The 25422-nt window shown below is 35.0% G+C and overlaps 2 protein-coding genes across 4 annotated transcripts in view; one reads left to right on the top strand and one right to left on the bottom strand.

Moving 5' to 3' along the window:
* Positions 1-754: 754 nt before the first annotated feature.
* On the bottom strand, positions 755-25245 carry CTXN2 (cortexin 2). Of its 2 annotated transcripts, XM_081048811.1 has the most exons (4): positions 25096-25245; positions 23058-23239; positions 11197-11605; positions 755-1525 (listed from the first exon to the last, which is right to left on the bottom strand). In XM_081048811.1, exon 4 carries the CDS (start codon positions 1466-1468, stop codon positions 1223-1225), a length of 246 nt encoding a protein of 81 aa, XP_080904937.1. In that variant the 5' UTR covers positions 1469-1525; positions 11197-11605; positions 23058-23239; positions 25096-25245; the 3' UTR covers positions 755-1222. The 2 variants fall into 2 exon arrangements, with proteins under 2 accessions (XP_080904937.1, XP_080904938.1); XM_081048812.1 differs by lacking the exons at positions 11197-11605; positions 23058-23239; positions 25096-25245 and adding an exon at positions 11037-11155.
* MYEF2 (myelin expression factor 2) overlaps positions 25122-25422 on the top strand; it is a 31689-nt gene continuing 31388 nt past the window's right edge. For both annotated transcript variants that reach the window (XM_081048814.1, XM_081048813.1), the window contains exon 1: positions 25122-25422. In XM_081048814.1, coding sequence (XP_080904940.1) covers positions 25259-25422 — 164 coding nt within the window. In that variant the 5' untranslated portion in view covers positions 25122-25258.

Here is a 25422-nt window from a genome sequence, read left to right as displayed (position 1 = left end):
CAATTTACACTAAATCATTGCTTCTTAAGGTTTGAGAACCTCTGTTACTATTACCAGTGAGGAGAATAAGTAATGGTATAAAAGGTATGTTTAAATTGCATTCAAATGCTCTTCCATTCATTGTAAGTCACTTGGTCCTCTCAATATTCCTGCAAGATATGCAGAATGGATTTCTTTATCCTTGCTTTGCAGATGTGGAAAATAGGTTCCCCCTTAGGTAACTTTCTAGGCCCTAAAGCTTCTTGGCTGGATCAACATTAAAAATCAAATCTCTGAGTTTGGGCTCCTAAACTAAAAATGTTTTCATGACATCTTAAGTCCTCATTCATCTCAGGTCTCTGGGTTTCCAGGAATGTTTGTAGAGCTCATAGGAAACTAGGATTGAAAGGGACATTAAAAATCCTCTAGTTAGCTTCCTCACTGAAGTCCACAGAGATTAGATGATTTAACCAAGTCTGCATAGCTCTAATCATGGCAGGGTGGAGACTGGACGTCTTATTTCTGGAAAAATGCTCTTTCCACTAGGTCATGCTGGAAACTCCCTTTTTGTACTGTTTATAAAAGGGGAGAAGGAGAAAGTATCAGTATGAAGCAAATCTGGTTTGGATCCCATGCTTGGGGCTTTTATTGCAAGAGATTCTAGAAGAATAACTAGAGGGTTAGAGCATTGTGAGATTTGGGGACCTTTAGGGCCTGTGACTCCTTTCAGGATTTGTGTATTAGTTTTGTGAGATTTTTTTCACCCATAAACATTTTTGACCAATGGTTATTATTAGGAAAATCATATTTGATTTATTCTTTGGACTGAGGGTGCCTTATATTTAAGACACCTGGTCTTTAACACTGGGGGGCTGAAGTCGGGAATGTGGAGAGGGTGTCTGGGCATTGCCAAAGGGCAGAAGCAGGAAGCCTCTAGCACAGTTCATTAGCACAAAAAGGAAACAGAGATTTAAGGCAGATGTATGAGATAAGAATAAACATGGTACATATGGCTGGAGTGATCTTCTGCTCTATTCATTGGGTACCTCAATATGGGAGACAGAGGAAAGTGAGGAAACCCAATAATGGTTTATCATTTACACCATGGTGGATAAATTAACCACACACATTTATTGAATTCAGTGAATGAAATGAGCCTCTCTCCAGCACGCTCAAAGTAATTACAGTTGTATCCACCGTGAGTCCCGATAGCATAATGCTAAAATCCATAAAGCTGGTGCTGTCATGCAAGTGCATATTCAAATGTCCCTTTATCAAACTCTTCAACTTCATCTTCCCATGTAGAGGAAGGCATGCTACTGTACGGGTCTAACAGGATTTTGAAGCATCTGATAATCAGAAGTCCCAAGAAAATACACAAAATCCCAACAAAAGCAAAGCCAGTTTTTTGCTCCAGAGTCAATGAGAAAGCTGATACTTCGTTGACACTCATCTTAGCTGAAGAGTTGCCACAGTAGGTACTACTCATTATTCACTGTCACATCCTGGTGGCTCTTCAGAATTCCAGCTGCAGTCACCTCTTGGCCTAGATACAAAATTGGAATCAGTTTAGTTTTATCCATTTGTGGTATTGGGCAGGTATTTGTTTTATAAAATCTGGCATTTTTCAAACTTTCTTGACTAACCTCACAAAAGATGTTAGAAAACATCAGATATGAATCAGGTTCAAATTAGCATTGGAGATGCTACTTCTACTGTAGAAATTACAGAATTGCCTTTGTGAACACCTAAAACAGTACCTACATAATGCTAAATATAAAATCAAGTGTGAAGGTAAATATTCAAATAATTAATCCGAAAAGTTTTTAATTAAAAGCATATCAAAATGGTTAGGCCAGAGCTTTTTTGACCTGAATTGTGATCTAATTTTCCCATGTGTAGATAATACCACGAATAATCACAAGGTGTGAGCTCGTCAAATTCTGTAAAGTCCATGTTTCAAGCTCTATCTCTGGTGCCATTTTGTTTGATACAGATTCTGATCCCTTTAATGTCTTCTCTCTTTTTCATCCCTTAACTTTTAGACTTATTTTCTTTTCTACCACTACTCCAAACACTAAACTGTGATTTCTTAAAAAGAGAAATTGTGTTTTTAAATTTTTGTTTGTAAGTACAGTACCAAATATAACATCTTGCAAGTAACAAGCCACTGTGGACCATTAGCCATCTCTCCATCATCTCCATTAGCTTTCAGAACACCCTAAATAAACATAAAATCTAAGTTAAACAGTGTGTCTTCTATGAAAATTCAGCTTATAGGCCAGCTCCTCAGTCCTCTTCCCATCAGATTCCCACATCCAAGCTCCTACTACACTAAGATTCTAAAACTAGAACAAAAGTGTTGGAAAAGAGTGTGTTGAAGCAAAAAAAAAAAAAAAAAACATCCCATTTGATGTCTTAATGTTAATTAAAATTAAAATCAGTTAATTAAATCAGTGGTTACTAACCCACATCTACCCTTCTTGAGAAAACTGTCATCAAATATCTTGCCATCCAATAACTGAGAATGATAGATTGTTAGTGCTTTCATTTTTGTTTGTTGTCATTTTGTTTCACTTAGGGTATTTTTTTGTGTGTGTTTGGTTATTGCTTCTTCTGTTAATTTTTAAGAACTATGTTTATTAAAATGACTGGTCCTTCAGATTTTTCTTTTTTTTGATGGGAGGTAAGGAGTAGAGAAAGGGAGTAATTAATAAGAACAAGCCTTGTAGCTTTTAAAATTATTTACCAACTAACACACCAGTTAATATCAAGCAATATGTTATCTTATAGTGGCTTGGATTACAAAAAGGCTTAATCTTCAAACCTTAAGTGTCAGAAATATTCACTACATTCTGGGCTATGCTAGTTATTTGATTTTTTTTTAATAAAAGGAAAAAATATTGTTTCAAACATCTCTGTTGAATTTTTTTCCACAAAATCATTTTTCTGCCCTAATAGTGAATATACTTTATTTTTTTTTTTTTAATTTAGGATCACTTAAGTGGCTCAGAATGATTTTTCTGAAGATAGAATTCTTGTATAACTTTTTTTTCAAGTTTATTGGGGTGACAATTGTTGCTAAAGTTACATAGATTTCAGGTGTACATTCTGTAATACATCATCTATATATATCACATTGTGTGTTCACCACCTAGACTCAGTTCTCTTTTCATCACCATATATCTGATCCCCTTTACCCTCACAGTTCTGTTGTACAATTTATTCCATAGAAGGCATAGGAGACTGGACTGAATAACTAATGATCTTGGGACTTAACTAGAACATTTTTTTAAACTAAACTTCTAATTTTATTGCTTTCATCAATTTAAAGTCTTTTGTTGCAATCCATACATTTTGTGGTTCCTTTGTTTAATGGGTGGAGAAACTGAAAAACATGATGTTTCTACTTGGTGATTACCAAACATTTGCCAAGTAACTGCCTGATTCAGCCAAGTAACCTGTTTGAATTATTTTTTTACTAGAACCATGAGCTTGCTAGGCTATATATAGCATTAGGCTATTTCAGGGGATTTGTGGGTCAGAGGAAGCAATAAGAGTGGTTTACTGGTAAACACTGGTGTGCCCAGCAGACTCCCTTCAATGAAGGACTTGTTGCCCAGCATCTGGGACTGCTGCCAGCAGATAGTCTTCAACTGTGAGCCCCTTACACAGATTGCCTGGATAGCAAAGAGCTGCCTCACCAAGGTCAGGCCACTTCCTAGGGCAGACCATTTTCAATGACTGGTTGATACGACAGTAAAAAAACCTGGCTATCTTGACCCAAAGGGGCACAACTCTGAAGGACCATTCTAAGACTAGAGTTCTATCTGGTGTAAACCAAGGTTGTCATTGGTACCAAATCACAGCTCAATTTCTGCCTACTCCTGCTAAATACCCCTCTCTTCCACAGAGATTCAGCTTAAGGGCACAACTTATTAAACATCCTCTACACTAAACTCTGTCTCAGAGTCTGGTTAAATGATGACAAAAGTTAAAACATCTGGGCAGCTTAAATAATCTGTATATTTTAAAGCTAGTTCATTTTGCCGTCATGTAGAAATAGCCTAAATTAAGTATAGGTAAGATGTTAGCTATATTTATTTATGTGTTTTTAAAATCATAATGTAAGCAAAAACACAGGGTGATAGCTAATCATTAGAAGAGTTAAGCCTTGTTAAGTTGGCTCTCAGCCAGTGATTAATCCTCTAGATTCTGTTATTCTTATTAAAATCCACTAACCAACCAAATAAAGATAAGAGGTGTATTCTAACTGTAGCAATAGCACATTCATTTGTTACTATTAAATCAAAACAAGGTACCTTCCTACTTAGAAATACAAAATCCTTTATATTTATATTATAATTTGTTTAACATATACCAGATAATGCTTTGTTTTTAGAGTCTTAGACAATCTGTGGACAGTTACTTATCATTTTTTATGGAAAAATAACTACTCTTAAGTAGTGGCCACAATTCCTGGCATAATGTAGGTATTCAATAAATATTTGAATTGAATTAAACTAAATTTATTGAACAATGTAATTTTTGATTAATAAAGTTCTGGCTTTAAAAAGCCTAAGTTTTAAACACCCAGAACATAAAAATAAATTTAGTTAAAATATAGTGAACAAGAAAACTTTTATTCAATTTCAAAAAAAACTGGCCTTGAGGATAAATATCAAAATTCACCAGCTCATTCAGAGTTCAGTGTTTCTGTTTTTTTTCTTTTTTTAAAATCAGATTGATTAATACAATATTCCCTGAAGGACTCACATGATTTGTAGTATTCAAAAGTAGAGAAAGAAAATCTGTCCTAAAAACTTTGTGAGTTGCCTTTTATTGTCTAAGGAAAGATATGTAGCCATCATAATATTTTGGTGTTGACTACCAGAAAGTATAGAATTAAAATTTGTATTCAGTTGTAGTAACTTTGGTTAGCGTAAGATGTCTGTTACAATTATCCCTTCTTCCTCTGCCCCTGCCCTCTTTATTACTTTACTGCTGCAGTTACACTTAGCTAAGAAGGGTAAGGTACTTCAAAGATACTTAGTTAAGATCCTTCAAAGGATTTTGGAACCAGATAGGGATATAAACAATGAATGGACATATAGAGCCACTGCTCGAAAGTCATTAAAGTCAGCAATTTTTATTCTATCTTGGGGGAATAAATAGATGGTTGTTTCATGACTTTAAACATAATTCACAAGGTCTCTTTGGCTCTCTATTGTTGGAATAAATATATTAGAAGAAATGCAGTGTAACAGAGACTAATGCTGAAAAGTGACCAAAAAGTTTAGGGAGACTGTCAGGAATTCTAAAGAGCTTAAGGTAATATATAATAATAAATATAGCAATAATATTTTAATTAATCATTGAACAAATATATATATTGAGTATCTACTATGTGTCAGTACTGTTCTTGATGCTATAGTGGTGAACTAGATAATAATGTGTACCTTACATAATGATTGTTACATCCTGGTGGTGGAGACACAGTATATTTAAAATTATCTATCTATCTATCTATCTATCTATCTATCTATCTATCTGTGCATGTTATTTCAAGTAGTCATAAATGCTATGAGAGAAAGCAAAGCAAGTTAAGAGGAAAGAGAATAATGTTGGAAAAAGGGAACTTCTTTAGTTAGAAGTCAGCAAAGGCCTCCCTAGCGAGACAACATTTAACCTGAAGCTTGAATGATGTCAAGAAGGGAGCCATGACAGTATCTGGAAGAAGAATATTGACGTTTGAGAAAATAGCCATTGCAAAGGCTTTGAGGTGGGAGGATTTTATATAAAATATATTCAGATCAAGAAATTGACTAATGAATGATTCAAGTCCCTCCTTGTACAAGATGGTTTAATGGTATCAGATGACAAAGAAAGGCAGAACTACTTAATCTACTTCTGTATTTTTAACCAATGTGGAATGGTCTTTAGAATTGACCAAAATGTCAAACAATAAAAGACAAGAATGTAGTAGAATATTGTTTAGTCACAGATGAGTGAAAACTCTCAGGATAAGATGATTTATAACTTGCATCTGCAAAAACCTTTCAAAACCTTTGAGAAATACTTGACTAGTATGAGAGTGCTGCCAAAAGTATGGATGTGGAAAAATGTCTCATTTTCAGAAAAAGAGATGGGAAATTGTGAAAATTGCATATTGGTAACTTGGAATTAATCTTTGTTACAAGCCCATAATTAATTATTTAACAGTTAATCTGCAGCATTTAAGAAGTCACTAAAAGTTAACATGAGTTTAATAAGACGTAATGCCAAATTTACTTCCTTTTTTGAAAATTTACTACTAACATGGGGAATCAGGAAAATAGCAATGACATGGTTTAGTGATTTCAGCAATGCATTTAACAGTCTCCCATTATATGTTTTTGGGGAAGATGGTGAGATATGGCTGGATAATAGTATTTTTATGTAGAGTCACAATTCTCGAAAGTGTTCCCAATAAATATTGGTTCCTATAATCAGAGAGAGCTCTCCATTGTAGTACCATAAAGGTTTAATTCTATCTACATCCTCTTTAGTTTTTAAACATAGACTAGGATGAAGAAAGACATTGAAGTTACAATTACTAAATTTGGCACAAAGTTGGCTGAAAACTATATGGTAGCTCACAGAATCAAGATTCAAGACAATTCTGATGATTGGAACTCTGGATTGAAACCAGAACATAAAATTTAATAGAAACACTTCTAAAGTTCTGTATTTAAGTGGGAAGGAGTGAGGTACTCCAACCTCAGATAGAGGAGACTTTACTTGGATGTTTATGTTAAATATTAAAGTTTCAATTAATCAAAAGTCAGTATGAGCCAAAGATGTGAGGTGTTTACTTCAAAAAGCAAATGTAATCTTAAATTGAATGGGGTCCAAATGATAGAAAATAATAACATTATTATTATTATTCATTGGTCAGTCTATATGGAAAGTGATACTATTCACTATACTTCCATGCAAAAATATTGATTGAGTTGCTACTATGTTCTAATAGACATGGACCTCTCTATTCAAAGAGGTTCCAGCTTGTAAGGGAGACAATCCATGTACAAACAAGAACAAAAAAGTGTAGGCTTCTACAAAGCCTTCTGCAAAGGAAATAAGTCTGTATTTAACACATACTGAGTACCAAACACTGCTTTGTATATTATTTTATTTAATCTCTATAACAACAATACAGGGTAAATATTATCTTCAATGTCTTGATAAAAAATAGATTCAAAGAGGATAAACAAATTTAGAGGGAATAGAGATTTCACCCATTTAGGGATCAAGAATTTTTTTTTGTTTTTGGTAAGAGATTGTTTTGAGCTGAGTTTTGACACACAGAGGATTCAGGTATGTGGAGAAGCAAACAGCATGACAATAAATATGAAGGCAGAAAAGTGCTGGATTTGTTCCGAGGATAGTGAGCAATTTGGCCCAAGCAAAGGAGAGTATAGGAAACAGAACATTGGAAAGGTAGGTTGAAGCCAAAATGTGAAATATCTTAACTGTCAGGATGAGTTTGAAATTTATTTGCTTAAAGCCTGAGTTCCCTCCCTCAGGGAGGGAACATCGTGGAAAAGAAATGGTCCAGGTGAGAAGCAATGAGGGCCTGAACTAGGAGGTAAATGTATGGAAAAGGGAATGGGTTTGAAAAATATTTATAAAGATATGAGAGCTAGGATTCAGCAACTGGTGGAATGTAGTAGGCCATGGATAGAGAGGCGTCAAAGATGATGACACTCTATTAAGCCTGTACAAGTGTAATAGTAGCACTTTCATTAACCAAAATAAAGAAATACAAGCAAAGTGTAAATTTAGATAGTAAATGAAGAGTTTTGTTCTGAACTTAGTGAATTCATGGTGCTCATACCTGGCACATAGTAGACACTTTGACAGGCAGCCTTAAATAAATTAATCCAGATAATTTTGTCTAGCATAAATAGCTGGTGGGGAGAATACCTGAAGGTCATTATTGTCAAATAAAGTTTGTGTAGAAGAATGCATTCAGGAAAGAGACAGTCCAATACATAGAGGCATCAAACCATCACAGATCAAAATTTAAGACATGGAAAGAACTGCTGAGATTTGCCTAGGAAAGAAAAATCAAGGAAGACAACATCTGCATTCAAATATTCGAAGTATTATCCTGTAGGAAGTCAGATCTACTTCTGGTTCGATTCAAAAGGCAATTTTGTTGTAATTCCCTTAAGGTTCTACTTGCAGGTACTTGAAACCATTGAAGATGGAAGAAGCCTAGCAATGAGCCTCACTGAATGTTTCTCTTACAAGGAGAAAATCATATCTGATAGTGGAGCTGTATAAGGAGTAATGAGAGACATGAGTAAATCTAGTGGGAAGTTCACTTGGAACAAAAGAGGTTAGAGTTTCTAAAAGGTGTGGGTAAAGAGTGCCCAATTCTGCAGCGTTTTCTCATGGAAACGAAGAACTGAAACACAGTTGTGGGTTTGCCATTCCAATTTTTTTCATTATTTAATAAATGTCAGTTGAATGTCCAGGAGGGGCACTAAATTGAGAAGATTTAGGAATGACGGCTAAAGAGAAAATGGAGTCAGGTGGTAAAGGAAACTTGACAGAAAAGTTTTATTTGTATAAAAGTAAAAAGTGCAGAAGTTTAGATCATTAGACTAATTACTTTCAATAGTAAGGGCATGATTATATACGTATTCCGTTTTTTAAAGCAGAGCCGAGTAAATTCACTGTGAGTTCAAAGAACTATGAAATTTCCCTTTTTTAACAAAAAAGTTGGGTTGAGAAAGAACAGATGTTTTATTCACATCTGAAAAGGAAGAACTTATGCTTTTGTATTTATCTTAAAATTCTACCTTACACTAAAAATGAAAACAAAATACAGGTCAAGGAGAACAACTGAATGAGTAATATTCAAGGTTGAAGAAAGTCTCGCCATGGCTGCACATTGTGTCTACACAAGCAAATAAGTTAAAAGTTAAGCAATTGCTTAACAATGTATTCAGGAAACAAATGCTTTTGGAAATTTAAGCCATGTATGTAAGCAGCTGAAATACCAGTATTTTTAGGCCTAAATTTTCAAAACATTTGCCCCAACTTTCCATTTTACGTGCTCTGTGAAATAAACAACTTGTCTCATTTCAACACCAAGTCTAAAGTTTTTGAGAATATACTGCTACGTGTGCTGAACTTTGCACCTTTCTATTGATACTGAACATCATATGATATAAAAGTAATGTTAATAACAAAATATTGTCAAGAATAAATAGGTCTTCAGTTTACAACACTGATTTCCTCATAGTTAATAAGTACCCCAAATTACTCAACAACTGTGGACAAAAGATATATTTTCAGATTCTCTAAACCCTGGAAAAGATGGAAAAGCAAAAAAATGAGCAGATTCTTTCTGCACAACAGACATTTTAATGCCTACCTCAGAGGGAAAACATCATTTTAATATCCTGTTTACTGGGAAATAGAAAGTGAAAAATAAATGAGAGAAATTTAGACCATGAAGTTACAAAACCATAAATAAATAAACCCTTATGAGAAAAAAATAGTTAAGACGAAAGAAATAAATTTTCCAAAAAAGAGTGGAATGTAAAATTGCGTGGAAATGTTATTTTAAGCATGTTATACCAGAAAAGAAAAGGGGGGGGGGGTAAAATTATCAACACTGCACAGTTTAAATATCAGGGTCTATATGTATTATGGTTAAAGTATTTAAGGACTATTGCAAATGATAAGATATTGCCTCAAGTCATATTGTTGGAATAAATGTTTAGGTACTTTAGAAATGAGCAATTGCGTTGAAAGCACCATCAGCTCCTTCACGGAAACTGGGATTTCTATTAATAAGTCTAATAAGTCCTGACTAGTCATAAGATTGGACCAAGGGTATACCTATAGATACCCAAAGGCCCAAAGCTCACTGAATTGTTTTGTAGTTATTAGCCAATAAATAAAAATCTTTCTGTGGTAAGTCTTAAAAATCATACCATTGTGACTAGTCAAGCAAAGATAAGAATATTTTTATACCTTATATATAGTCTTTCATAAAATATGAATGTTGTGTGTGATGTTTGTTTCTTCTATAAAATAAGTTTACTGATTGGAGGGATAAAAATTCACTTTTCAGGAACATAGAATTATTGAATTTACATGCAGCAATGTGCAGTTGCAGAACCAATATTGAAAACTATGTTACTATTAAAAGAAAAAGAACCTCTTGTATTTTATTTTAATCAACAGGTTTTTTTCCTGTTTATCTATTAATGATATTCCAAACAGCAAATCTGAAATATTATTATAAAGGAATATGGTGTGCTGGGTGAAAAGTATTTTGATATTGGTCATTAGATATAATAATCTCTAATGCTAATAATATGAACATTTATTATTTCATGAAATGAGACATAAGAAAACCCAAGCTGAAAAAAGAATGACTCCTCCCATACACACACATACACCCCCCCACCATATATCAAGGTTATTAAATCTCATTAAAAGTAAAGAGGTAAAAGAAACATTACTGAGGCCACATCTGCACAGAGCTTGTTAATCGTTAAGAACAGAATGTGTTGGAATCAAAGGAAAACCTTAAATTACAAACCCAGATGTCTTCATCATGATGAAGTACATAAATTTCAGGCCTTCCCAGGTATCCGAAAACTTGGGATCTGCCAGAATCCACCCCCCCAACCTTGCAGATTTCAACCTTAAGGGAATTTCCTTCTTAAGAAAATCTTTGGATGACTCCTCAAGGGCTCTTGACATTCCTTCCTTTCAAAGCACTGAAAACCTTGTCTGAAAATTCTCAAAATGTCTCACTAGAGAAACCTAGACTGCCATTGTCATTCTGCCTTGTTTGTCTCCAGTTCTCTTTGGACATATTAAACTGAAGAAGCATGGAAACATCCTACAAAACATTATGGGGGAAGCATCAACAAACTGACCCCCCACACACAACACATGATTTTTTTTCCCCCTTTTCTTTTTGGCGGCGGCAGCAGCAGCAGTAGCAGAAACATTAGGGCTCTTTCTGCTTCAGAATTTGAACTCACCAGACCCGCCGGCTCCTTCCCCCCACCTCCTTTCCAGCTTCCTAGTTTCAGAAATACAAGAGAATGAGGACATGCTTCTCATCTGGTGCTGCACTGGAACCCTGTCAGTTAATGCGGAGGGAACCGGGAGAAAGTTACTTCGCAGGCAGGATTGTCTCACCTTCCATGCTTGTTGCCATGGAGATTAAATCCAGAGAGTAGACTTAAGTGTTGGCAGGTTTGTCTGTGGTTGCTGATCGGTTCAATAACAATGTAAAAGGCATGTCCTGGGAACCTGCGTGGAGTCACAGGACCGTGGTTTGCGCTTTCCTGGCCTCCGTGTGTAAATGTATCTGTCGGTGAGAGGCAGAGGACGTGGGCGCCAGCGAAGTACGTGTGTGCGAGCGAGTGTATTTGCAGGGAAATGTGCATGCATTTCTTCGATGTAGCAGTGTGTAAATATTTGCCTGCGCGCGTGTGTGTGTAAGGGCGTTTGACTGTGTGTATGTGAGACAGAGAAGAAATGGGAAATGAGAGGGGGAAAGGAATCCGCCACTGCAGCAACAGGCTCTATCTGTTCTTTGGAGCTGCTAAAAAGAAGAAAAAATAAATTAAAAAGATAGGCGCACATTTTCACTCATATCACATGCTGCAGATTAGCAATCGGAGTTCGTCTCCAATATCGCTTCCTAAGGCAGTGGGGGGTTAATTTATTGTTGAAATCCTTGTTTTCCTCTCCTAGCTGCATCAGTAGCTGTGCGGCGAGCATTTTGCTGTGCTCGGTGACCTCAGTCTCAGACGAGGAGTAGAGACTAAATTCTTACGTCTTCCTTCTCCGATATGTGAAAGACTGGAGTGAAAGGTTTAACTGAAGACTGCATGCGGCATTTGGAATTATTTTCCCCTGCTGCACTTTTTCTGCTTTACGCAAACTCAACCGGTTCCCCTCCTCTTTTAGGATTAGGTGCCTCGGCGCTGTCCGTAGTGCTGAAATATTGCGTAGTAAAATCTAGCTTCCACTTGGGAGTTGGAAGACACCAGGTGAGGGACGCTCTGATAAAAACCGTTGTTGACTATATACAATCCAAGCCTAAACAGCATTGAAAGCAAAGCAAAACAAAAACAACAAAAATATCTCCCCTCATTCTTCCTTAGGGGTCTTGTTCTTTAAATTCAGTTATAAGGTTCCAATTCTATTTGTTTGGATACTATAATATATCCAGAACCCACAAGTTGTGAACACCTGTAGATGCCCTAAATACTTACTTATTGGTCTTATGAATCATTAAATTGTCAACAATTGGGGAAAATGTAAACACAGAATTGGGTTATCGTTCATGTGAAAAATAATGCTGAAAACACATAATATAAAGGTGTGTTATAGTTCAATGGTAATAATTAACTCTATGGTCATTTGGAATATTTACTTAGAAAATTTCAAAAAATGGGCAATATGTAACTGGGAGTTCATAAAAGACTTTAGAAAAAAGTTGGGGTTTTTTTCATTTAAATCTAGTTTTCATTTAAAACTAGCTAACTACGCACGAAGGGAAAAAGTAGAAGTATCTTCTTCCAGTGACATGATCATAGCCATGGTTTTATTGACTTTTTAAAAGCTCACTAATGTCCATGTTCTTTTTTGGTACTAGGTGCTAGGGCAGAGCAGTGCTTCTTGAAATTTAATGTGCATATGAATGTCCTGGAGATCTTGCTAAAATGCACATTCTTACTCAGTAAATCTTAGGTTCGGTCTTAGATTCTGCATTTTCTAACAGTATTCCAGGTGATGCTATGGGTTGCTAGTCTCAGAACCATACTTCAAGTCGCAAGGTGCTAGTAGAGAGATTGTATACTGGAAATACAGTCACTCATAGAGTATGGGAAAGGAGATCATTTTCTTCCATCTATTGTTCTATGTATGTGTTTACACTGTTGCAAGATATTCTATTCAAATAAGTTCAGAAGTTACTATTTTGTTTGCAAAATATTAACAAACTGTTTATGAATTTTATAATTTTATTTTGATTTTGACATTGTCTAGACACATGTTATAATTTACTCCACTCTCTATTTCCATACTATGATCTGCAATCATCCATTCTCTTTTCAATCCCTGCTCAAGGAAGCAGGACTAAATTACATGATTCTACTGTTGATATATGGGCCCTACTCCCAGAATTTATCATGATTGGAGACTTTGACTTGTCATTTTATGACTTTAAATATCACTCCATAGTAAATGCTCATGACACTGATTTTAAAAATCTGGATGTTACAGATACAATTCTCACCCAGATTAGAAACTGGGATAGGGCCATTGTTTCACAATCATTTGAGTGAATGCTGATTCGTCATGTCATTGACATAATGCACATATATTTTGAAGGTTCCTCTGGATAGTTTTCTGGAGTTTTAAAAAATCCATACCTACATCAGTTGATACAGTGCTTTTAGTTAATGATTTTGAATTGATGCCAAAAGAAAGTTTTGACTATAAATTAGGTTCCTTGGTACTTAACCTTGACCCTTTTCATGCTGTATGAATAAGGGTAATGCTCTGAAAAGTCTGCAAAGTGGCTCATTTGGGAAAGAATAATGGATTAAAAATCCATTGTGTTTCATTTCCTTTGCTAGATGCTGGGATAAAAAGATAGATGAGATTTGGTCTCTGCCCTTGATGAGATACATTGCAAAACAACTTGGCAAGTTCCATAGAAGCACCGAGATTAATAATTTATATTTTATTTTCCATTGCCAAAGAAGTAATGAAGAATAGAATAAAACCTAGAATACCTGTATTTCAGGTTCTTACCAAAGTCTGCCGCCCAACTTTTATGTTTAAAAAGTTGTGGAAAGATATGAAATATTTGAATGCTTTTCTAAAGAAGATGTGATTAACCTATACTTCTATGATTTATTTTCAGAGCAATCCAAATTATTAGAAAGGTAAATACAAGGGTGACATTGTTTAGACATTCCCCAAACAGAATTGCCTTTACTATGCTTTGACATTCCACTTTCATCTTATACACAAATATTCTATATAAAACAATCCTTAGCTTACACAGCCTGCTCTATGTTTGTTATAGAGTTGTTAACTAAAGGCTTGCCCAACACATCACTTGCTATTTTTTTATGTGACATTCCTCCAAAATACCAATTTCATGAATTGAACTCTTACACTCCTCCTCCTCACTTAAGCCATCCCAAGGTAAGTGGTATGTTCTCTTCTAATATACAATGTATATCATGAAACTGATCACATTTGCCTTTTCTTTTGGTTATCAGGGATGTTGGAGTTAAATTAAAAGCTACAAATGAGTAACTATATAAGACTTTAAGGCCTTTATATTTGTGTGATTTTTCTCTATTGCCTTGACTGCTGTAATTTTGTTATCTCAGGTATTGGCATATTTTATTTTAATTATCTGTTTTAATATATGTCCTCATGTAAATATTGTCATAAAATCATAAATGAAGTAAATGAATAAATAACAAGTAAATAAATACATTTATTTCTTTACTTCTTGGCCCAAAATTTTGACTACTGGGTGTGTATACCTTGTTTTATCGATTTGTGTTTAACAAGATACTAAAATATTTAAAAAAATGATCATCTAGGTAGTTAGCTATGAAGATAAAAATCTAATTCATTATGACTAAATAAATGTTAAGCTATCAGAAGAAAATTTCAATTTATATAACAACAGATCAGCTTTATTTATAAACACTTTGCTTCCTTGTTTCTAATTCCATACACTATAAATAATGTCCCTTATATGATTAGGGTTTTTGTTATGTCAGAGAGTAGAAGTGTTAATTATCTACCTTGTTAGAAGACATGGTAACTATAGAAATTTAAAGAACATGACAGCTCTGCTCTAATGAATATAGTCTAGAATGGGGGTGTCACAGAGGAACTGAAAGCAAGAATTTCCTCTAACATGTCAGCTAAAAATTCTTTCAAAGAAAAATTTTGCTTGCTATGAATTCTTGCCATTTTGGCTCAAGTTGACTCCTAGCTTTCAAGTTTTCTACAGAGGGGTCATCTCTTAAACTTATTAGACCAACATGTTACCTTCAGCTGTTCATGGAAATCTACATCTCGTCTGGCTGAAGTTGGATTATTCTTTCTGAGCTAAATGTTTTAATGTAGCTGTGCCTTTTTATTTGAAATGTGCTATTTACTCAAACGTTGGATATTACAACTTTCAAATGCAAAACTTTAAACAATGATTAAAGACAAATATATATTACTTTTGTTATAAACATTTAAAGTATTAATCCAATGCTTATTTGGCTTTAGATGGTGTTAGATAATTATTAGCTATATCTAAAACTCACCTGTTTCTTTCTTTTTTAAAAAAAGCATTCCTACCTATTTTGAGTGTCATTTGTAGCTCCCCACACTTTTTCCTACATACAAGTGGTTTTAATCTTTTTGGAGGATTAAAAACGGTTTTGAAATTCCAATAAGAAATATGTACCCTCTACCTAAAAAATGCATTATGTGCATATAATTTTGCTCATAACTCAGGGCATTGGAAGTCCATTTTTATAATCCCATAGTAATGGAAGGAGCAATTCAAAATTTCTGCTATAAATGAATGATCCATGGTCTCATTCTCAGTTTTGTAGCTAAGTATTGACTGGCTTAAAGTCTTGTTTTGTTTTTGTTTTTGTTTTGCCTCCTCATTACTATTCTATTTGTTTCCCTTGGATTTCCTTTGAGATCAGATGGAGTCATTTTAACATCTGATCTCTAGCATATGCTGAAATAGGATTAGAGAGTACAGTAATAGGAGGATTAGATTTGACTAGAAAATGGCTGTGTGGAATTTTTGTCAACAGTGAAGAAATTATCTAAGTGGACTCATAAGTGAATTGAGCATGATAACACTTTAGTGTAGATAATGATCTCATGCTGGCCTATTGGACGAGTCCCATTGAAAATGAGATATTATGTTTTGCTGGTAAACTTCCCTGCAAAGAAAAAATCACTACATGTTTCAATTCAGAGTCATCTATAAAGTTTTATTTAATTGGTTTTAATTTGACTGCCCCTAAGCCTTCAATTAATTAATTTAAAGTATATTTCAAGTCTTCTACTATATTTAGTGTCCAATCCAATGAGTATGATAGGGTACCTTGGGCACAATCTCCACAAATGTGTGAGCCATAGCTACAGTATATTTATTTGGCTGAAGTTATTTTGCTGGGTTAAAGAAACAGAGAGACAAAAGCAGTTTATTCTGCTGTGGTCTATGTTTCTGTAATATGAGCTAGTTATTGGCAGATAGGGATGTCAATAAAATGTGGAAAGCATTTGGCTCATACATGATTTTCTCCAGTACATTAGTGTTTTGTCTACCACATAAAAGAAGCTTAATTCTAAGTCCACTAACACAGCTGAATGCAGTGAGCTGTGGAGGAAAGCAGTCTTAGACACAATGCCCATTCACTCCTCCTTCATCCTCTTGCTTCAATTTGGTCACATGCAGTCTTGAAATGCATATTGAACAGTTGTTCCTGATCTTTGTGCATTTGCTCTTATTTTTGTAATCGAACCTTTCCTTATACTTTTGCATAATTTTTCCTAATTAACTTTTTGTGAAGTTCTAGATATATTGTAAGGTATATATTTAACTTGTATTTTTAACTGTGCTAGTATTTTCATTAGGTTTGTAAAGCTTTTTGTAGTGTTCTGGTTATGAAGTTGCATGGGTTTTACATTGGGTTCTTCCCCAGCATGATTTTCCCCTAAATCTGGCCAGTTATTTTTTTAATTGAATGGTCTTTGTTTCTTAAAGCAGCTTTAGGATAACAGAAAAATCAAACAGAAAGTATAGAATGTTCCTATATACCTCCTTCCCTCTTACCCCACAGTTTTATCTATTATTAACATCTTGCATTAATGTGGTGCATTTGTTACAACTGATGAATCAGTATTGATACCTTATTATTAACTAAAGTCCATATTTTACATGTGAATTTACTCTTTGTGTTGTTTAGCTCTACCGGTTTTGACAAACGTATAATGTCTTGTGTCCACCATTATGTATCATAACAGAATGGTTTCATTTCTCTAAATAATCCCTGTGCTCCATTTATTCATTCCTCCTCTTTCCCCACTTCCCTGGTGAACCCCTGGAAACCACTGATCTTTTTATTGTCGCTATAGTTTTTTCTTTTCCAGAATGCGAGTATAGAGTCATACAGACTCTGTTACCTATTCAGACTGGCTTTTTTTCACTTAGCAGTATGCATTTAAGATTCCGCCTTGAATTTTCATGCCTTAATAGCTTATTTCTTTTTATCACTTTATACCATTCCATTGCATGGATATACCACAGTTTGTTTACCCAATTACCTATTGAAGGATATTTACCAATTTTGGAAATTATGAATAAAGATGCAAAAAACATATATGTGCAGGTTTTTGTGTGAACATAAGTTTTCAGCTCATTTTGGTAAATAACTATGAGGGTGATTGCTTCATTGACTTGTAAGAGTATGCTAAGCTTTGTATGAAACTGTCATACTGTCTTCCAAAGTTGCTGTACCATTTTGCATATCTATCAGCAATGAATGAGAGTTCCTGTTGCTCCACATTCCTCATCAGCATTTGGTGCTGTCAGTGTTTTCGATTTTAGCCATTCTAATAGCTATGTAATGGTATCTTGTTGTTGTTTTCATTTTCAATTCTTTAATGACACAAAATATTGAACATCTTATTCTTATTATCCACCTGTCTATCTTCTTTCATGAGATGTCTGTTCAGATCTTTTCCCACTTTTTAATTGGATGGTTTGTTTTCTTATCATTGAATTTGAAGAGTTTTTTGTATATGTTGGACATGTGTCCTTTATCAGATATGTGTTTTGCAAGGGATTTTATCCCAGTCAAAGCTTGTCTTTTCATTTTCTTAAGTCACTAGTTATTTTTAGTACATGATTTTGTAGAACATGAGGTTTTTTTTTTTTCCGGGAATTTGTGCATTGTTAAAAAAGAAACATTTGCATATTTGATATCAGATATCTAAAACTAAGCTAGCCAAATAAAACTCATACCTCTCATATTTTAAGCAAAACTAAACTGAATGAGTGTTTAGGAAAACACAGAGTCATGTTAGTCAACTATAGAAGACAATTGGAAAGGCCTGCAAAGGGCCTTATTTTTCAATGCTAGCTAAAAAGTCAGCATAAAATAAGTTAAATTTAGTGGCTATTTGATAAAATAGTACTTAAAATGTAAAGATTTTAATGAGAAAGGATAAACAATGTTTTGAAGACTGATTAATAATTTTTATATAGTATTCTATATACAGTGCTCAGTTATTCTTATATGACTGTACCAGGACTTTAGATGATGCTCACAGCAATAAACAGTTGCGAAGAATAAGGTCTGATTTTCCAGAAATGTTTTTCACATTAGTTTCAAAAGAAGGCCAGGTGTAGAAATCTAGGTGCAAAGAAATGGACCTTTATGCAAACCTGTATTTTCTCAATGACTTTGGGACTGTTAGAACATCTACCCTGACAGTATTACCATGAGTCTCCTTAGTAATCTGAAGGATATCTCAGGGAACTCACAATTGAGATTTGTTAAGGGAGTCAAGAGAATAACATAAGGTACAAGTGTTTTTACATACTTAATCTTATTTAGAGGTGCCGGCATTCTTAAATCTAATAAAAACAATGAATTAATGATGAATGAACAAATGAATATAGTAATTCTTTCCCACGTATTTGAGTACCTGAGAATACATGCCAAATGTCAGAGAAAGTGGGCCAAATATTACTTATTGATGCATCATTCTTACCCTTCTAAGCTGTCCCTTGTATGAGACATTTCTCAGACTCCATTGCTAGCAATACTCTAACTTGAACTGTACCAATAAGAGGCACTGGTGAAAATTTGAGTAGGAGGAGAAGAAGGAGAAACCATTCATCTCAGCAGCAGTAAACTTGTTGATATCAACAAATGGCTGATGAGATGAGATGTTATGCTGGCAGCTTCTGGGTGTAAGAAAATTCTGAGACTTACTGCCACAGGCAACAAAGATCATTGGTGGTGTTTCACCGTGATTCCTGCCCTTCCTAATTTTTCAAACTCTAGTAATCACTCTTAAACCTTTGCTCCCCCAGCACTACTAATTATTGTGTAAACCGCTAAGTCTTTGTGCATTAAATCCTACATTAGATAACTACACTGTTTGACTTAATCCAAAGCTTTATATCTTTTTCTGGATGACTGCTGAATAAAGTAAGACATCAAAACCATGGAAATACACCTAATCAAGTTTGTTTATATACATATATGTGTGCATGTATACATATATATTTATAGCATGTTTGAAGAGTTTGTGAATTGAAATATAATGACATAAAATCATTTTAGCCTACTATTCTGCAATACACCATGAAAAGCATATCACCATTGTATACTACTGAAAAATCATTGCTTCTAACAAACGAAGTTCATAATCAGCCATCCATCAGGAATGGTGTGACCCTTGTTAAAAGGGTTACAAAATTGTAGACTTTTTGGAGTCCACATAACTTTTATTACAGTATATTGTTATTACTTCTATTTTATTATTATTGTTGTTAATCTCCTACTGTGCCTAATTTATAAATTAGACTTTATCATAGGTATGTATGTATAGGAAAAAACAGTATATATGTAAGGTTCAGTACTATCTGTGATTTCAGGCATCCACTGAAGGTCCTGGAATATATTCCCTGTGGATAAGGGGGAACTGTTGTATATTTTGGATTAGGATACTAGACTTAGAATAGTTAAAAATGTTACCATGTAATATCCGTGGCTTCGGACAGAGAAAGCCCAATTCATGGAATTATTAAAGAGGAGAGAGTAACTACATACATAAGAAGAGAAATAGGGCAGAACTCTTGAAAATTTGCTCTGCTGATCCTCCTTGTAATAGAGTTACTGGACTGAGATTGAAGAAAAATTTAAATAAAGAAATTTAATTTAATTTAAAAATATAAACTAAGTCCTTTAAATTAAGAAACTAGAATGTGAACAAAAAGTGAGTCTCAAATATCCAAAAATTAAAAGAATCTATAGTCTTCAAAGAAAAAAAAAATATATCCCAATATTTATTACAAAAATCAAAAGTAAATCTGTTATTGGGCAATAACCTCAGCATTATAATGCTGAAAAATGAAAAAAATTACCTAAAGAATTCAAGCAAAATCCTTGGTATTATCTGAATTATTTGAATAATTGAGGTGAGACTGGAATTTCTGCCTAGATTATTCTGATAATTGCCTTAATTCTAAACTTCACTTGGCTGGTAGAGACCTTCCTTCCCGATGTATTTTTAGAATGCTAAATGCTGAAAAATAGATTCTTAAATTAAGCAGAGCAATGTGGGGTGGGGAGACAGGAAAGAAATAGTAAATGATTGTCAGAATAAGACTGTACTTTTCTTTCTAGTGACAATAACCAACATCTACTTTTTCAACATATAATGAACTTCTATGATGAAAAAGGGATTTCAAAAATAACCTGCAGTATTTTTTAAAGTTATAAATTCATTTTAAGTTTTAATTCTCTAAAGTCTGGAAACTCAAGAGCTCCATCCAGCCATTTAATTTTATAAAGGCAAGCAAACTGACTTAAAAATCATACTATACTTTTTGTTTGACTTCATAGTTTTGGTCTTTGCCTTCCAATTCTTAATAATATGTATATATATATATTTTTTTTTTCAATTACAGGACATACAATATTATATTAGTGTTAGGTGTACAACTGTGATTAGACATTTACGAGTATACAACTTAGGAAGGGATCATCCTGATAAATCTAAATTAAAATACTATTGACTGTATTCCTTGTGTTGTACTTATATCCCTGTGACTATTTTTATAACTGGCAATTAGTGCTTTTTAATCCCTTTTTTCACCCATCTCCCCAACCCCCCTCCCATCTGGCAACCATCAGTTTGTCCTCTGTATCTATGAGTTTGTTTCTGTTTTGTGTGCTTGTCTATTTTATTCTTTAGAGTCTACATATAAGTGAAATCATATGATATTTATCTTTCTCTGTCTCTTTTATATCACTTAGCATAATATCCTCTAGGTCCACCAATGTTGTTGTAAATGGCAAGATTTCATTCTTTTATGGCTGAGTGATATTCCATTGTGTATATATATGTATATATGTATATATACACACACACATATATACACATATATATACATATACATACATATATACATACATATACATACATATACATATATATGTATGTATATGTATATATATACAACAAAGGCAAAGAAAAAGGATGATTACATCCTAGTTGTCACTAGCTTCTCTTCTTTGGAAGAACTTTGTCAGTGAGCCCAAATGAAAAGTTATTTGTCAACCTTCTGTACAGCTGGGTGTGTCATGTGACTAAGTTCTGACCCATCAGTGGAAATGTTATGTGAGAATTCTGAATAGAATCCTTCTTTGCTGGACTGCTCTGGCCTCCAGTACTGACAAGATGCTTAGATCTCCAGCAGCCATCTTGGGCCATAGGGCGACCTTAAGAACGAAAGCCTCACACTAGGGTGGTAGAAGATTAAGACAGTAGGATCCTGAGTCCATGATGACCATGGAGCTGCCATACCTCTGGGATGTCTCCCTCTGCACTGATTTTTCTTAAGAGAGTAACCATTTCTATCTTGTTTCATATACTATTATTTCCAATCTATGTTACTAGCAGCTGAACACCCTGTTTAAATGATACACATATTAAATATTAATTGAAAATATTTGGGGATTTTAGAGTTAAATTTCTATATATGTATAATGGCTTTCTCTCTCTCACACATACTCACACACACATTTCAATTAGATGAAAAAAGTAAGTAGTTATGTGAAGTTGTGCTAGTAATATATTTTGTATGTTTGTAATGGGAACCACGAGAAGATAAAAGCTAAAGCATTATTGTCCAGTATATATATGGACTTAAAAAAAAGTAGAGGAAAAAAGAGAAAACTATAGCAATGAAATGTAGCAATAGGATGTTAATAACTATAACTATTTTTTTCCTTTTTTGCAGATTTAGCTAAGGTAAGTACAATATTAATAGAAAAAGAGGGAAGAAAGATTAATCTATAGAGCAGTCAGATGGAGTGGTAAAGATTAATCATTTTCTCTTCAGAAGCTACCCCAATTCTCTCCATCTTTTAAGATCCAGCTCTTTTATGAAGCTCTCATGGATCCCCCTGTAGGAATCAACCTCTGCCCTTTATGAATTTATAGGACCAGAACTACAGCATAGTGAATGATGCTTTTGTTTTAGGCACAGCATTTAAAAGGGTGTCAAAAAGCTCAATAATCAAGATAAAAAATTTTTAATTAAAAAATTTCCAATTACAGATGACACTCAATATTATGTCAGTTTCAGGTGTACAGTATACACATTTACATAACTTACAAAGTGATCTCCCCAATAAGTTTAGTACCCACCTGACACCACACAGTTATTACAATATTATTTACTATATTCCCTGTTATACTTTACATACCCTTCACTATTTTGTAATTGCCAATTTGTACTTCTTAATCCCTTTACCTTTTCACCCAGTTGCCCACCTGCCCCAACCCCCTGCAACCATCAGATTTTTTCTCTGTATCTGAGTTTGTTTTTGTTTTGTTTATTCATTCATTGATTTTTAGATTCTACCTATAAGTGAAATCACATGGTATGTGTCTTTCTCTGACTTATTTCACTTAGCGTAATACCCTCTAGGTCCATCCACGGTGTTGCAAATAATGAGATTTCATTCTTTTTCCATGACCAAGTGATATTCTATTGCATATGTGTACATCTTCTTTATTCAATCATCTATCAATGAACACTTAGGTTTCTTCTATATCTTGGCTATTGTAAATAATGCTGCAATGAACAAATGGATGCATAAGTCTTTTCAAATGTGTTTTGGTTTTCTTTGGATAAACAGGCAGAAGTGGGATTGCTGGGTCATAAGGTAGTTCTATTTTAATTTTTGACGTACCTCCATACTGTTTTCCATAGTGGCTGTGTCAATTGGTAATCCCACCAACAGTGCTGGAGAGTTTCCTTTTCTCCACATCCTTGCCAATACTTGTTTCTTGATTTTTGATGATAGCCATTCTGACAGGTGAGAGGTGATAGCTAACTGTAGTTTTAATTTGCATTTCTCTGACGAATAGTGACCTAGAGCACAAGATAGTTTAATGGAATATTTTAATTACCACAATACAGCATGCAGGCTGGTCTGTTTTTGTAAAAAAAATTTAATTATACTTCACTTTTATTTCTATTACAGCACTCAAATAGTGCTTTTTATAAATGTACTATCCCAACAGGTCCATGCTAATATTTGTATTCCTCATGCACCTACTATTCTGTTTTAATCATAAAGACCTTTTAAAATATTAAATTGGATGAATTGAAGGATTTTGCAAGAATATACTGTACTAGGGACTGTAGGGTTAAGTTTTCATCATTAAATTCAACTATAGCAAATGAATAACAGAGTGATGAATGTTTTGAAAATACTTATAATTCAGTTCTTGAGAAAAACCTCAAGATTCACTTTGACTAAAACCCTGCCCAGCCTGGAGAGACAGGGAATTATACTACTACTTTACATTCACATAGCACTTTGCCCTACATAAAGTGCTTCTTTTAATCCTCAGGGTAATCCTGCAAGGTAAGTGTTATTATCCTTATTTATTATGGAGAGCTTGAGAAGTTAAGTGACTTGCCCAAGGAGTTACAGGCAGAAAGTGGAAGAGCTGGGATTCTAACCCACGTTTTCTGTGTCAAAATCACATACACTTCTGCTTCTCCAAATACTAAGTTTTAGGATTGACTGAGGAGAATCAATTTGTGCAACTACAGTAGCATGTGTTGTGTTTATGAAACAATGTCGGTAGCACCTTAAACGGTAGTATTTTACCAAGTGTACTCATTATGATTAAAATTGTTCTGATTTTTATGTGTGTATGCTTGATGAAGTAGCTCAACTTTTTCAGCATAAGATCGAATGTTTTATGGTTAAGGGCAGAAACCTACATACTGAAATATCAAAGACCAGGGGCAAATTGAGGAAATTATTTTAATACTTGAGTGTGTTTGTAACTACAACTTTATCACGAATGTGTGTGATATTCTGCAAAGCATAGAAATCATACATGTTTCCTTCTTTATGAAAATAAACCTTTGGGAAAGTTTTTGAACTTTTCAGCCGATAAAAGTTATTTCAATGTGAAATCATATGTACTTTAGAGTTGGGAGTTTATTAAGTTTAATGGACTAGGGGGAAAAAAATCTATGACTATATTTTAAAACTCCACATGGTAATTAAATTTGTTTGAGGGCCTATAGCTGCTTCAACTATAATTTCCATCAGCATATAATAAACACATAACCAAAACCCAACATGCCCATTATTGGCCAATCCAATATTATAAAAATTATAGATTCTCCCCATTGATTGTTGCCCGGAGAATTAAAAACTTCAGTCTTTTTTTTTTATAAACTGATAGATGAGTGCCAGGGAAAGCCTCATTGTCAAGAAAACCAGAACTCGAAAGAAATTCAAAGCCATTCACTTTGGTTAATTGCAACCAGTCATCAATTATTATTTATTGAATGTCCGTCCACAGGGTGTCTAGGCACTGAAGTGGCAAGTGCCTTATTTGCATTATTCAAAGGGTTTCTAACAGGAGCCTGAAGAGCTGCAGACGTCTTTAAAGAGGTAAATTGGTGTGTGCTTCTCTAACTTAAAATGCCCCTACGTGAATGAATTGAATAGTCTGGGTTTCAGAGCTCTAGAGGTTTCTAACACCCCGAGATGACTTTTGTAAGGGAAGACCCCCCTGGGTGCCAAACAACATGGGCGGTGGGCAGAACATGGCCCCACCCAGGAGCTCCTGCACAAGTCACGACCTCCCCGGCCTGGACGAGGGCCGACTGCAGCAATGGCGTCCGTGACCCGCCACCCCGGCCCTCCCCTCCCCTCCCCTCCCCCACCGCGCACTCCCACCCCCACCCCCGGCTCGCACCAGCTCCCAGTCGCCGGGCCCCGACTGGTTCTCGCGAGATCCGGGCAACTGAGCGCTCGGGGCCTTTTCAAATCGGGATCCGTTACCGCTTCCCCAGCCGCCGCCATTGTCGCGCTCGGAGCCCCTCAGCGCAGGCGGCTGAGGTGGAGGCAGTGGCGACGGGATGGCTGACGCCGACAAGGCCGAGGTGCCCGGGGCCACTGGCGACGACAGCCTGCCTCTGCAGCCCGCGGAGCCGCCGGGCGAGCCGCGGCGAGAACCGCACACGCCGGAGACGGAGAAGCAGCCTCCTCAGCTCAGCAGCAGCAGCTCCAATGGCGTTAAAAT

This window comes from Rhinolophus hipposideros (assembly GCF_964194185.1).
Source record: "Rhinolophus hipposideros genome assembly, chromosome: 5".
Classification (NCBI taxonomy): domain Eukaryota; kingdom Metazoa; phylum Chordata; class Mammalia; order Chiroptera; family Rhinolophidae; genus Rhinolophus; species Rhinolophus hipposideros.
Note: the sequence above shows the minus strand (reverse complement) of the source record. Positions and strands in the feature narration are given on the sequence as shown.

What these genes read in the sequence shown, in the direction of transcription:
- CTXN2 (XM_081048811.1), bottom strand. Translation starts at nt 1,468, where the DNA reads ATGAGTAGTACCTACTGTGGCAACTCTTCAGCTAAGATGAGTGTCAAC.